The 14,457-nt window shown below is 43.3% G+C and overlaps 1 protein-coding gene across 2 annotated transcripts in view; it reads right to left on the minus strand.

Moving 5' to 3' along the window:
• Nucleotides 1-14,457, minus strand: part of CDH18 (cadherin 18) — a 284,990-nt gene that overhangs the window by 72,528 nt on the left and 198,005 nt on the right. For both annotated transcript variants that reach the window (XM_054985367.1, XM_054985366.1), the window contains exon 6: nt 7,442-7,695. In XM_054985367.1, the coding sequence (XP_054841342.1) occupies nt 7,442-7,695 (254 nt within the window). The remainder of the gene's footprint in view (nt 1-7,441; nt 7,696-14,457) is intronic.

The following is a 14,457-nucleotide window of genomic DNA, read 5'->3' on the forward strand; positions in this document are numbered from 1 at the left end:
TATTGTCTGACGTTGTTTTGACTGGAACATCAGGCACACATAAACCACAGGTGGTTTCACTGAGTTCTGGGTCTCCACAACAAATGTAGTGCTGCCTTACATTGAGTCAGACCAATGACCATTCTAGCTCACTATCGACCTTTCTTACTAACACAACTTTCCAAAGGATTGAATCCATATTAAATTGGCAATGCCCACCCCCCTCCCACTGAAGAGACCCCCTCATGTCATTCTCCAGGAGTAGCATTCCATGAAGTTCAGTGCAGTAGGGGTGGGGGGCAGGAAAGATCGGTTCTGCCACTGGGAAATTTTGTCTGGATGCAAATCAAAGTCTTGATCAAAGGACTTCCCAGATCCTTTAACTGGCAAAGGCAACAATAGGGATGGAATCTGGAACTAAAGCATGCAGGTATTGTAACCAAGTAAGCGGAATGCTTCATGACATAATGCCATGCTCACTTGACTGGTCCTTGGCCATTTCCATATGGTGGGTTGCATCTTACCACTCTGCTTAGCTAAGGGCAAAAATGTTCTTCAGTGCAACGAATTTTCAGCTACAGGAAGTCTTTTCTGCTGCCTGGAAAAGGCTTCATGCTTAGGCGAGCACATTGGGAGGATGGTACAATTTACATAAAAGTCAAGCTTCACCAAGAGATTTCGCCAACCAATTTATTAAAAATGAATGAAAAATGTAGTTTTAAAAGAAGAAGGATAAAAGACAGTAACATAGCATTTGGCTTTACCAAAGCACCCTTCCACTTTGGAAACATGTCCTCGTGAAAACTACTGGCAAGGCTTTGTCATGCAGGTACATATTCCTTTAAGTAAGAGACAGAAGACAATTGTTGGCTAGCAGCTACAACAGCAGGATTCGAGTCCAATAGCACCTTAAAGTTCAACAAGATTTTCAAGGTTTAAGCTTTTGAGAGTCAAAAGCTCCCTTCATCAGATACAACAGAGCTTGGACTGTCAAAATCTTATACCTTGAAAATCTTATTGGTTTTTAAGGGGCTACTGGACTCAAATCTTGCTGTTCTATAGCGTATCAACACAGCTACCCTGAAACATGCTAACAACAGACATTTTCATGTATGAAAAGCAGCTGGAATAATACAACTAGCATGCATAATGCGGCCATCCACGGCAGCCACGAGTGGCTTTGGCCGTGGGGCCGTAGTTTGCCTCCTCGGATGGAAGAAGGCAGACTTTTCCTGGCCATCCGGGTCTTCAGGGGGCGGGGCAGAGTTTGAGCCATTAGGCATCTCTGCCCCTTCCCTGTTCAGTGGCTCCGAGTGATCGGCCCACCCTCCTCTCCCTGTTTCAGTTCAGGATTAGCCGGTTGCTTATTAGAGCCAGGTAGGAATTTTTGCCTGCCCCCCCGATTGGCTGTAGTGGGGGGGGGGGTTTGCCTACCTTGTACTGAAGCAGAGGTTTGAGGTGTTTGTAGGTGTGGTGCCTTGTGGCCCCTCCCCTGGCAGGAGAAAGTTGGGAAATAGGGAGCGGGCTGGTGAGCCCCCCTTTGGCAATTCCCCATCGGTGGGGAATGGGGTCTCTCAGGAGGGATGGTATGCTTCATGGCTACCACCACCTGTGCAGACCGCCTCCAGGGAACCCCAGGTGCAAGTCCTTCCCTCATGCTGTACGGCTGAGGCTTTAGGAGCTTGAGGGGGAACCCTTTGCCTGGCCGGCCGGGCCGAGGCCATTCTATGAATGGATTACACCCGGGGCAGTGGGGCTCGCCCATACAGGTCAAGGCGGTGGTCAGAGGTGACCCCGTGGCTTGACCTGTACCACATAGTTTTGCCCTTGCCGCAGTTTAATGTTGATGCTATGTTTAATAAAGCAGCCATTTATACCAATAACCTGTGTCTGTCTCATTCTTCCAACTGAGGTGGCAATGAGTATCTTTAGTAAAATGGTAGATTTAAAAAAATGGTATTAAGTTTGTCCTAACAGTGGCTTATCAGCATAGTATAAGGTTTAAAGTGTTGGACTAGGATACAGGAAACCCAGGTTCAAATCCTGCACTTTGCCATGGAACCTTGCTGGGTGACCTTGGGCCAGTCACACATTCTTAGCTTCACCTACCTCACAGGGTTCTTGTGAGGATAAAATTAAGGAGGGGAGAACAATTTAAGCTGCTTTCAGGAGAAAGGTGAGGAAATAAATGAAAAAAAAGTGAATGGAAGCAGGTATTAAATGGTCTATTAAAATTCTATGGATTAGTGTATTATGTAAAATTCAAAAAAGCTAGTCTAAAAGGAGGAAAAGTGGGAAAAGAGGAAAAAAGGAAAGGAAAAATATAAATTAAATGTTAACAGCTTTAGATATCAAAATACACTGAAAGTAATCCGAATAAACTATATGGATACTTGTATTATCCTACATACCCACCAGTGTAGGACAAATAATTTTGGAGGGGAATTCCTAAATTGTAAAAATATTATGCTGGATCAAGCCAGCTTTTTTACATCATCTCCCCTAATCCCCCCTTTCCTACTGTAGCCCCAATCCCGCATAACTTTTCTTTATGAAGGTCCCATGCTCCCTACCACAGCCTTTCTGATAGTCAAAGAGGGGCCTTCCTTTATTCTGCACCAATGCACAAGCTGGTTCCATCCAATCTATTAATTCCTTCAACACCGTAGACGAAATTAAAATTACCTCCTGTACACCTGTACACAGAAGACCTTGTACACATTCCAGCCCCCAATTCTAGCCACAGCAAAAACTAGTACAGAATGGGGAGCATTAAGGTTGTCAGTCCCCCACTGGGAGCAGGAGATCCCCCGCTCCCACCTTCCACTCCCCGCCCCTACTTACATGGCTGGCAGGGGGAAAGGTGGGGAAATGCACCTCCCAGGGTGCACTTCCAGGTGGCACGGCACACTCCCATGTGCTGCAGTAGATCGATTTCAGCCCAAATCAGGCCACTGCAGAGTGCAGGAGCACTCCAGGGCCTGTTGCACCACCCACAACAATGCTCCTATAGTCCACAGCGGCCCAATTTGGGCTGAATCAGGCAGCTGTGGAGTGCAGGAGCACTCTTAAAGGCCCATTGCACAGCCCTGGCATGCGCAAGGACAACACTCAGGTAAGTGTCAGATCTCCAACTTCCCACCCAGAGGGTAAGGAGGCTTGGCAACCCTAGAGGGCATAGGCAGTATTTCTCTTAAAGGCATTGAATGGGATGATAAGTATCAGTTTAGCAACACCTTTTCTATTAACTACCACAGATATTTTGCCTGAAGCAAAATGTGAAGTCAATTTAGCAGACCCTCCTTAAGTGAAACATCTGAAATTTTCAAGGAAAGCCAAAAGAATTTAATTAAGACCACGAACATTTTTCATGAGAGTTCCATGTTGCCTAAAGTCATATTTGTAGAGAAATTGATGCTTTCTCCTGAGGTGAAATATCGAAGGAATTTTGAAGGAAGCAAAAAGAGTTTCAATTGCGATAAAATTAACAAAGATTGTAGATAACCAGGGATATTTATTTTATTTATATGTTGTTGATTTTAGTTACTTCATTTATAACCCTCTTCTATATCCTTTATGTAAATCCTCTGATAAATCATTTGTAGCTCTGGAATTGGATGTTATCAATATACAGATGACCCCCTCCCCCTGCCCACCTCTCACTATTAAAATCTTCTGGTGCTGCCGCAGAGGCCTTCTGCTGCTGCCTGATAGCTCTGGTGAAATGGCTAAAAGGAAACAAATTGAATTGAACTCAGACAAGATAGAAGTGATGCTGGTTGGAAAGGCAGAGATCTTGAAGGACATTTGGCTTCTCACCTTCAATGGCGTTCAGTTGACCATGGTTGACTTAGTTAAGAAAGACAGAAGTAATTGCGGTCAGAATGAAATGCTGTATGGAATAAGCTGACTGGGCTCTTTGTAAATTGTATCTGAATGGATTAATGTTTGTTGCACGATTTATTGCTCTTGAAAAAGGACTGTGGTGTGAAACAGACGAGGCCTACAGTCTGTAGAGCATAGGTGTGGCTGTTAATTGGAGGCTTTTGAATGCCCGCGGCAAGTGGAGTTCTTCACAAACAGCTTGCACAGACGAATAACACATCTTTATTGACTGAAAAGAACTTGTGTTTTGCACTTGATTCCTGCGGCTGTTATCTGACTATACCTACTGTATAACTGCATGGATTTAATTAGGACTCTGAGTGATTTCTAGTAGAGATGGGCACGATCCAAAAAAAAATTAACGATCCAGCTGATTGTGGATCAGTGCCGGCGACGATCCCGAATTAACGATCCAAACCGAGCATCTCCTGTTCCCAATCCGTGGATCGTGGAGGCCAAAGCGGGCCACAGTGCTATTCCCAGCTATGTGGGAAGGTGGGTGGCGGCGGCGGCCACCAGGCCTGGTGGGCACGGGGAGGCGACGATGAGCCGCCTCCCCTCAGGTCCCATTCAGCAACACAGGAGGTCTGTGTTTGGCCATCAGAGCTGCCTATCAGGGTTTGCAGGGATGAGATTGGAGTGCCAGTGGCTACAGAACACCCCCCTCCCCCTCCCTCCCCTGGCTGTCTTCTCCCAACTTGTGACTGCTTTGCTGCTCCGTGGTTGGAAGGAAGCCCTGCTGATCAAGGAAAGCTGGGCTTCCATTTGGGTTTCCAGGGCGACAGGAGGAGGCCAAACCGAGCTCAGGCATTTCCCCTGGCTCCATTGCCAGGGGAATAGATTGCTGGCGCCTGAGTGTCTGGATCCCCGATCCGAGCCCGAACACAATGATCCAGGACTCTCTCAATCGCTGGATCGTTGGCCGTGGACAATCATGATCCACCGGGTCACGACTGCGCGATTGCCATTATCGTGGGGGTTTTTTTCCCCGATCGTGATGTGGATCGTGCCCATCTTTAATTTCTAGCAGTGACCAGTGTTATTCCTGAGCATTCATTACATGTATTGCTTATGTATTGTTCATTGATATTAATTGTGATTGTTCATTGATATTGATTGTGATTGATTATTTGGCTTTTCACAAACTTTGCAAATTGAATAATTCAGGAGGGCTCTTTACTCCAGGAGTAGGGCTATGGAGTAAGAAATGGCTCAAAGAGATGCCTTGTTAAGACTGTAGACTATACTACTGGGTACTGCCTGTGAATGCAGACGTACTCCTGGTGGGAAATTTCCACGTCACTTAATATGTCAAGTCAAATTACTTTTGCTTTGTTTCAGCAATGTTTCATCTCTTTATTCAGCAGTATGCTTATTTTTGAATTTCTGCAGTCCATAGCTTCTTCTATTAAATGTCTCAGTAGTTGATTGCATTTATTTATTTCTCAGTGAGAAAGACAGACTATAAATAAAATAAGTAAAATAAAACAATCATCACAAGAACCCTATGAGGTAGATTAGGTTGAGTGTGTGTGACTGGCCCGAAGTCACCTAGCAAGCCTCCATGGAATTCAAACCTGGGTCTCCCAGATCCTAGCCCAGCTCTTTAACCACTGCACCACACTGGCACCATGTGCATCCTTACTTGAGCTAAAAGAATACCCCGTTGCTTATGGAATAACTTGGCGACCGATTATTGTGGATCATGTTTGACAGCAAACATTTCATATTCCCACAAAATGAGACTGTTTTGGAGCGTTTTTATATATATATATATATATATATATATATATATATAAACCGTGTAACTTTTCAAGCTAACCATTAACTGGATTGGGAAGACCACACATCAGAAGCCAGATTTATACATAAACGTACATGTACGCATACAATTAAATTAACAGATGCATCTTCTAGTTCGTTTCCAGCATAAAAGGAATATATTTCATAATAAAAAGGATTAGACTCCTGCAGCACATACACATTTAGGATTTAGATTCGTTTTGCTAAAAGGATTTTCTCTAATCCTACCTGGGAGATTGTTTACCTAGCAAATTCACATATTTAAAAACAGCAACATATTTTCAAAGAAAGAACTTCTCCCATTTCCTTCTATATTCTCAGTAATAAACAAACACAATTTTCAACAACAACCAACAACTACCACTGCACAAAGACCATAACTTTGGGTCCAATCTAAATAGAGGAAGCAATATAATTTCCCCGTGTGAAGAGATAAAGTTGCAGGCTAACACGCGGAACATTTTAAACATTTGAATTAAGTAACTCTACCAGTCCGACCTTTGCAATGCTAATGTGATTTCATGGATTATTTACTACATTCAGCTGACATCTTGTCTGAAGAGTCTAAACTATCAGTGTCGGTATTTGGATATGATGAATTTAGTCTACTGTTTACTTGCCAGGGGCAAGAGGTACCCCCCACTCCAAAGGTACTCCTTGCACATAGCTGTACTTTCATATAAACAAATAGCTCCTGTTTACTCCAGCTGTTTGCTGTCCACGTCAGCAGCGCTCCAGAGAACATGAGAGAAATGTGCAAGCAACCAGCCTTACAATTCTGTCTGTGTCTCTGGAATGAGGTTTCTCAGTAGAGTTATTAGTAAGAAATAGGTATTGATGGCATAATACATGATTTAGAAAATGTCATGAAGCTGCACGCAGTTAGGTGTGCATCGTCCCCCTCTTCCGTAGCTGACTACTATTTAGACATACGATGCTGTACCATGCTGAGAAAAGAATTCCCTGGTCTGTGTCTAGAAGCTCAGAGGATTGTCAGACTTGCCTGCGCGGAGTCTAGAAGCTCTCCAAAGGCTCAGGCAAAGTTCTTACTGCCTACTATCCTTTTAACTGGCGAGGGGAAATATTGAATGTTTTCTCTATTTGACCTTTATCGTTATTATTTGTCAGGGGAGAGACAAAGGTCCTTTCATTTAGGCAACTCTTTTCACTGACAAAGAGAAGATGGATTTTTTTTTTAAAAAATGGCTCCAACCTTATGTTCTTGAATCCTACCTTCTTAGGAATGTGTATTAGACTGGCAAGCTGACAGTTATAGCCCAATATCAAAGAAGAAAAATCGAAGGTGAAAAGGAATAAATTGCTATTAAGAATTTTTAAATTTTTAAATGTGTTTTTGAATTTCAAAGTGCAAAGTGCTAAAGTGTCAACATGCAATTTCTAATAATTAATACACATAAATATCAATAGATCATCCCATAAATATCCAATAAATATCCAAATATACAATTATGTACAAATACAATCAGGAGTCCAACCTAGACACTTTAGCACTTTGCACTTTGAAATTCAAACATACATTTCAAAATTTAAAAATTCTTAATAGCAATTTATTCCTTTTGACCTTTGAGGTTTCTTCTTTGATATTGGCTGTTTCTGACTCGGAGGAGCCCTCTTGTCTACTGACAGTTATAGTTCAACAATCACAGAAAATCAACAACCATAAATGCCTTCACGTCAAAGTTTCTTGCATTTAAAAATTAATCAGGCCAGGCTTACACCACCCCCACCATATATTCTTTTAATAGCACTGTACCTTATAGCGTTGTTAGCACTGTCTGGATCTTGTGCTGTCACTGTGCCCACAATAGTCCCAATCTTGGCATTCTCATAAACATCCATGACATAGGAAGGCAAAGTGAATATCGGAGGCTCATCCACATCCCCAACAATAATCTTCAACATAGTTACATCTTTAAAAGGTCCTAAGTGTGAGAAGCGGAAATCGAGGTGGGTATTTGCTCCTTCTATATTAAGAGTATAGGATTTCTTTTTTTCATAGTTGAGTGGCTGTGGGAAGAAAAGAAATTTGGCATTACCACTGTGAGTTTGGACCTAGTGATCTACAAGGAGCATTGATGCTCTACCTTATTTGTAACATGAAATGGACTTGGTACTCTCAGGGTTGTTTATGTAAGACAGACTGCTGAGCTGGGGCCCAGGCCCCAGACTTCCATCCCAAAGTCCAGCCTTAGTGCATTACAGTCCTAACCCATCCTATCTCTGGACACTGAAAGTCACTTTGAGTAAAGGGGGAAAGAGATCTGCCAGGAGACCCCTAGACTTGGGTTTTAGCAAAATTCCTGGGAAAGGGAAATCTAGAGTTGAAAGAAGTATCACGAATGCCTCTCTGCTACCCTTGCAGTCCTGCCTTGGTTCACTGATGTTCTTTAAAGCCATTCCTCCTAAATTTTAAAAGCCATGATGGTATGCAAGAGCTGAGTCATTTTTTCTGACAAGTTGGGTCAAGGCCATTTATGGCTTTATAGGTCATCACCCGCAGCTTGAACTGAGCACAAAAGACAACAGGGAGCCAAAGTAGACAGGAAACAATGGCGCTGTGTGCTCCCAATTATCCACCCCACTAGGAAGGCAGCCTGTAATGTTTTTCACTAGTTGGAACTTCCAGATCATTACCAAGGGCAGCCTTATGTAAAATGCATCACAGCAGTTTAGCCTCCACGTTACAAAGGCATGAATAACTGTCTGCATCTTAGAGAAAAAACTGCAGCTTTTTTCCCAGTGGAGCTGGCAGAGAGCACTTTGGGTCACACTTCAATATTACTTCCCAAGTCTTAAAAACAAACAGTGGCCCCTTGGGGATTGTTACAGCATGGTTGACATGACTCTCTCTCTAAACTCTGTCCTGTTAAAAGACAGCAACAACAATGGCAATTCTCCCTGGACTCACAACTAGACATGGGCACAAACGGAAAAAAAACCCCAAACAAGCTGTTCGTTGTTCGTTGCCATCCACGAACAACGGATAAAGAACAGAACATGACCCTGTTCACAAACATGTTCATTGTTCATGGCCCTTTAAAGATCCCTTTAAACTATCAGCTGGCTGGTGGCAGGGGGGATTTCCCCCCTGCTGCCAGCCAGCTGATAGTTTAAAGGGATCTTTCCTGCCATGTGCAAGGGGCAGGGCCCTTTAAACACCCCACAAACTGACCTTCCCAATGTCCAATACCCACCAAATTCGCAGGGGACATAGTCCTCACTGTCCTCTGAAGACCCCCCAAGTTTCAGAGAGATTGCACCCAGGGAAAGGCATGATCCATGTGTCCCCCCCTTTGCTGTCATTTTCTCTTCACCGTGGCAAAAACAGGACTGCCTGTTGGAAGGCAGCTACTTTGAGGGGTTACAGACTGACCTTCCCAATGTCCAATACCCACCAAATTTGCAGGGGACATAGTTGTCACTGTCCTCCAGAGACCTCCCAAGTTTCAGAGAGATTGCACCCAGGGAAAGGCATGATCTATGTGTCCCCCCCTTTGCTGTCATTTTCTCTTAACAGTGGCAAAAACGGGACTCTCTGCTGGAAGTACTTTGAAGGGTTAAAGCCAGAAGGAAAGCCAGAAGGAGTTCAGACAGAGTTCAGTCCCTGCTTCTGGTTGCCAAGGGAATTGATTGCAGGTGCCAGACTGTCTGGCTTGATGAACAGCTGACGAAGGCAATGAACAAGGCTTGCAAGGACCACTTGTTCGTTTAGAATGGGGCCTCATGAACGGCTTGTTCGCGAACAGACAAATTGGCTGTTCATGGTTTTTTTTCATTCCTAATGCTGTTTGTGCCCATGTCTACTCACATCCCAGCAGGTTTGGTATCCCACTTGAAAGTCCCACACCATAAATGGCCACCAATCTAAGGAGTCAATATGATATATGTCCCCTATAGGGCTGCCATTCCCCTGCCTGGGGTGATGGATTCCCTGCTCCCCCCTCTTCCTCACACCCACTTACTTGGCTGGTGGAGGGTGCAATTTCCAAGGCACCTCCCCAGCTGGCATGACATGCCCCCAGGCACTGTGTCCACAGCAGCCCAATTCTTGTCAAAATGTGCCCTGCAGTGGGCCCATTTTGGGCCAAATCATGCCCCGCAGTGAGCCAATCCAGGCCCTTGGTGAGCATGGGAGTGCTTCTGGGCTGCCCTTTGACCATGCAATGATGTCACTTCCCAGAAGTGACATCATTTCACAAGCTGGGAGCACGCACATGTGACACAAGGACCCGGGGGAACAGTGAAGTAGGTGCCAGGCTCCCAATCTCTGCCGAGGGAGTCAAGGGACCTGGCAACCTAGTCCCCCACCCCACTTTATTCTCATAGCAACACTCTAAGTTAGGTTAGGCCAAGAGGTAGTGACAGACCCAAAGTCACTCATGGCATGGCCAGCTCATGACACCATGCTACCTTAATTTAAGTCCTGCCTCCTTTTCTCTTAAACTGTATAGTGCATAATAGGCTATGACTCCAAGAATCAATGAACTGTGTGGATTTATTGTAAGAGACATGAAATTTCATCATGTTATCTGGCAGAGTCCACATATGTTTTGAAATGACATAACCAAGTAAATATTTTCAGATGTAGAAGCAAAAGTGTGTATATAGGAATATTAGAGGTTACTGGTTATAGTCGTTTGCAGGTAAATGATCAGTTATGAATAAAATTGTGAAGAAAATTGCAAACATGTAAATTCATATATTCTAATTCTTACAGCACAAACCTTTGTGCCTTTCTGTCATGGACTGAGCCATTGTTAATGTCTTACAAAACCCTGAAGAACCTGAACAGATGGATCTAAAAGTCCATCCTGTGCACTTTCATGATTTTAAGGATCAACAGGGAAGGCTCTCTAAGCTTACTTTTTATGCAGCTAACTAGTTTGAAAGGGCTATAGCATTGTTCTTGGTGGGTGCCCCTCAATTGTAGAGTTGCATTCCTTGATAGACTCACCTGCCAAGTCCAAGCACAGGGATTTCCTAGCAATTTGGTTGCTTGGTGGGATATAGAAGATTTAATCAGTTAGGGCAAGGGGAGTTAACTGTTACCATTATTGAATCCTCCAATGGACTGCAATAGATGAATCAACTTATTTTGAGGGGGGAAAGGACATTTTAAAAAGCTCACACTATCTGAAAAAGAGTAAAGACTAGAGATGGGCATGAGCTGAAATACGAACCAAAATTAAGCACGAACCAGGCCAGTTTGTGGTTCGCGAACCAGGGTTTATCAGATCCCATTTCTGACGAACTACCATGAAATTTTAGGCTGGTTTGTTTGGTTCGTTTTTTGGTTAGTCACTGCAGACAGCCTGGTGCCAATCAATCAGTTTCCTAGGCAACAGGGGATGGACTTCCTGCAGACCTTCTGGCCCGGAAGTGAACTTCTGCTGGCCTGGAAGTAACAATTTTCTGACCTGGATGTGACGTTTTCATGAACCAAACGAACCAGTTCGCGAACCAGGAGCAGGTTTGTGAAAGTTCATGGTTGGTGGTTCATGAAATATGAGGAACCATGAACCACATGGTTCGTTTTTTTTCCAGTTTGTGCCCATCTCTAGTAAAGGCTTCTGGAACTTCTGTTTCATACTGGCTCAACTAACAATACTACTTCATTCCAATATATTAAAAGGCAAATTACTCTTGGACTGTCAAATCTCTTAGGACTATAGGTGGAAACACAAAAGTAACTATTTTTTTAGTAGTGTATAGGGCTTGAGAGGCAGATGTTAACTGGCAGGCTGGATACTATGAGAAGAGAAATTGGCATTTCTGTACATTGCATCCTGTGAATTATTGGACCATCTCATTTGAGTTGGGAGGGGGACTTCTGACCCTCTCAAAGCATGGCTATTGTTAACTTGAGCAACTTTGATCTCTGGGACTGCAGCCATCACAGGCTTGCTTGGACCAAAGGCTTTCCTTGCACTATAAAGGAAAGCAGAGGAGGAACAGAGGTGGAATCTTCGCTGCAAGCTACATTTGCTCCTTGCCATATCAGAAGCCTGCCTGCAACACAGAAAAGGGTTTCCCTAGGATAGGGAAATAGAGGCAGAGGCTCCCTCCCTCTGCCAGTCCAAGAAGCCCATCTCCCCTGCTGTTTGGGCTGGTAGAGAAAGAGGATTAAGATGCCTTCCCCATGAACATATATTTAAGGCATGGGAGATGATGAGGAATCAAATCATATTTCAATGAAACTGAAATTTCAGAATCTGGCTATCTTGGATGTTTTTATTGTATTTCATGGCATTGCAGCCACAATCGACCCTGATATACAAGTGTCCGCCCATTCACATGTAAAGCAAGCAAAGTCTATTCGTATACAAAATCAGAGCAATATGAACATGACCTCAGGAATTTGCTTCTCAGCTGCAACAAATCATTATATAATGATGTTTCATATGTTATTGGCTCACTGCCTCAAGGATTATATTTATTATGAATGAGGCAAAAAGAAGACAGTAATGCATACTGCCTCAAGGCATAATCGTTTAAAAAGAGAAGTATCTGTTTGACTGCACACAATACTACTGAAAGTTGGTGTTGGAAGTGGGTCCAGGATTTTAGTGTTGCTATGATGGCTTGCAATGGATTTTTGGAGTGGTTTAATTTTTTGATAAACCACCTTGAGTTTGCTGGCTTAATACACACGTAATAAAGAGTAAAGGACTCTGAGTAGCCCACTCTTGGCCTGGGAAACCTAAATTAAAAAACAAGCTCAGCTAAATAAGTGGCTTTGCCAAATCTCTACACCTCAATTTCTAATCTGTGAATGAGTAATAATTGGGGCCTATTAAGAGTTAGTATGATAGCACAGCAATTTGTGGATCTGATCCAATCCTTCCACAAAGTTCACTAAAGGGATTTTGATGCCTTGCGCTTTGCAGAGCAGCACCCTCCAAGAAGCTGGAATCTGGAATCCCAAATATGGAGCAAGACTGGGGAATGAGGAGGAAAGAAGTGGACCAGAGAACAATTAAGGCGAAGTGGAACAAAGGCCTGGGGCAAGTTTATCCGATGACCACAGAAGGTCCCAGAATGATACAAAATCAATAGAAACTGTTCACAAAGCCAGGGTTAATTGGGAAGTGTCCTCGGAAAATGCAGTCTCTGGGAAGCCACATCTCTGCCTCAGATTGGCTCAGCAGGAAAAAGTCCCTGACAAAAAAGTTCAAGGTTGACAGTAAAGGCATTTGTTTTCGGGAAGTTATTATTTGTTCAGTGTTAAGAGCAAATAACACTTGCCACTTGGGGCATGCTTGTTGGGAATCACTCAAAGGATAATACCGATAGTTTCCCAACGTTCATGGGCAGGGGAAGAAACTGAAGAATAAATCCTGGGACAGCCTGTCCAAAGCAGAGTTCTATTACCCTTCAGTCACCTCCGCCAGCCTGATCTTGCTAGTCTGTGGAATGACAGTGAACACGGCATACACAAAATAACAGAACCCTGTCTAAAAATCTGTAGGTTGATGGCTGTCAGTATGTCACACATTTAACCATTATTTCCAGACAAAAATATTTTGTACAAGCATTTTAAAAACCCGGCCAGTATCATTTTCTCTTTGAGCCAATTCTGTGTTCCAAAGATGCCGGATCAGACTTTGATAAAGTGCTTATTTTTTTTTGCTTAACCATAGAGTAACATTAGCCCACCATAATCACTTGGCCTTTTGTACTGAAGTGTTTAAGTGATTTACCTCACCTGATATTTTGTGTGGTGATAGAACAACAGTTTGTGTGTGTTTAGTCATGAGAATAAAAGGGGGTTGGGGAAGCGATCATTTGTTTCTGACATTATGATGATGATTGATGAAGGATCAACTGGTAGCATTAACACAACAGTTTGCAGAGTGGGCTACATTTATCTCAAGGCCAGGCCTCCATTTTCCCCTCAGGCACTTCAAAAAGAAAACAGAATTGTTTCAGTTCATCTAAGAGCTTGTGACCCAAGTGAGTTTGTGAAGTTCTGGTCCTTGTTACTTAAGAAGTTCCAGTCTTGAATGGACACGGAGAATTACTCCAGGTTTTTCTTACTATAGGAGAGATTTCTGAAGGTAAGACTTACATGGTATGGAAAGATAACTGTTCCAAAGCTGTTGCTACGTATACCAAACACTAATGGCAGTGCAATCTAGTACATTTGGGTCAATATAGAAAACCATCATTATTAAATAACAGCGAATTAATAAAACTTTTGCCTTCAGATCGATAAGGCTCTCACATTTTATCCCAGTTACATATCCCACATAGAATTAAAGTTTCTGAATGAGTTAGTACGGGAAACAGTTTTAGAGTACACATTTTGGGAAGGGGGTATCTTCCTGTTTTTTTGACATTTTTGGCTTCTTTCAGGTATTGCCTCAGTCACTGAAGCAGAGAACTATTTGTGTGTCTTTCTCTGCATGAAGTAGTTTTGTGAGTAGCATCTACTTCATAATTCAGGTGGAGGGTAATCAGGCCAGTAAACCTTCTTTGTTTCACAGGGGAGGTTCACTCGTGTTTTTACAATGAGACCAATATGTATGGGTGGTTGTTGTGGATTTTCCGGGCTGTATTGCCGTGGTCTTGGCATTGTAGTTCCTGATGATTCGCCAGCAGCTGTGACTGGCATCTTCAGAAGTGTAGCACCAAAAGACAGAGATCTCTCAGTGTCACAGTGTGGAAAAGAATTTGGCAGGTAATTTATATCTACTCAAGAAGGTAGGGTTGGGCTGAGACATCCTGTAAGAGTTTCCCAGGGTGTGGAATGCTGATGGAGGGAGGCTT

The sequence above is a fragment of the Eublepharis macularius genome, chromosome 7 (assembly GCF_028583425.1).
Source record: "Eublepharis macularius isolate TG4126 chromosome 7, MPM_Emac_v1.0, whole genome shotgun sequence".
In the NCBI taxonomy this organism is placed as follows: domain Eukaryota; kingdom Metazoa; phylum Chordata; class Lepidosauria; order Squamata; family Eublepharidae; genus Eublepharis; species Eublepharis macularius.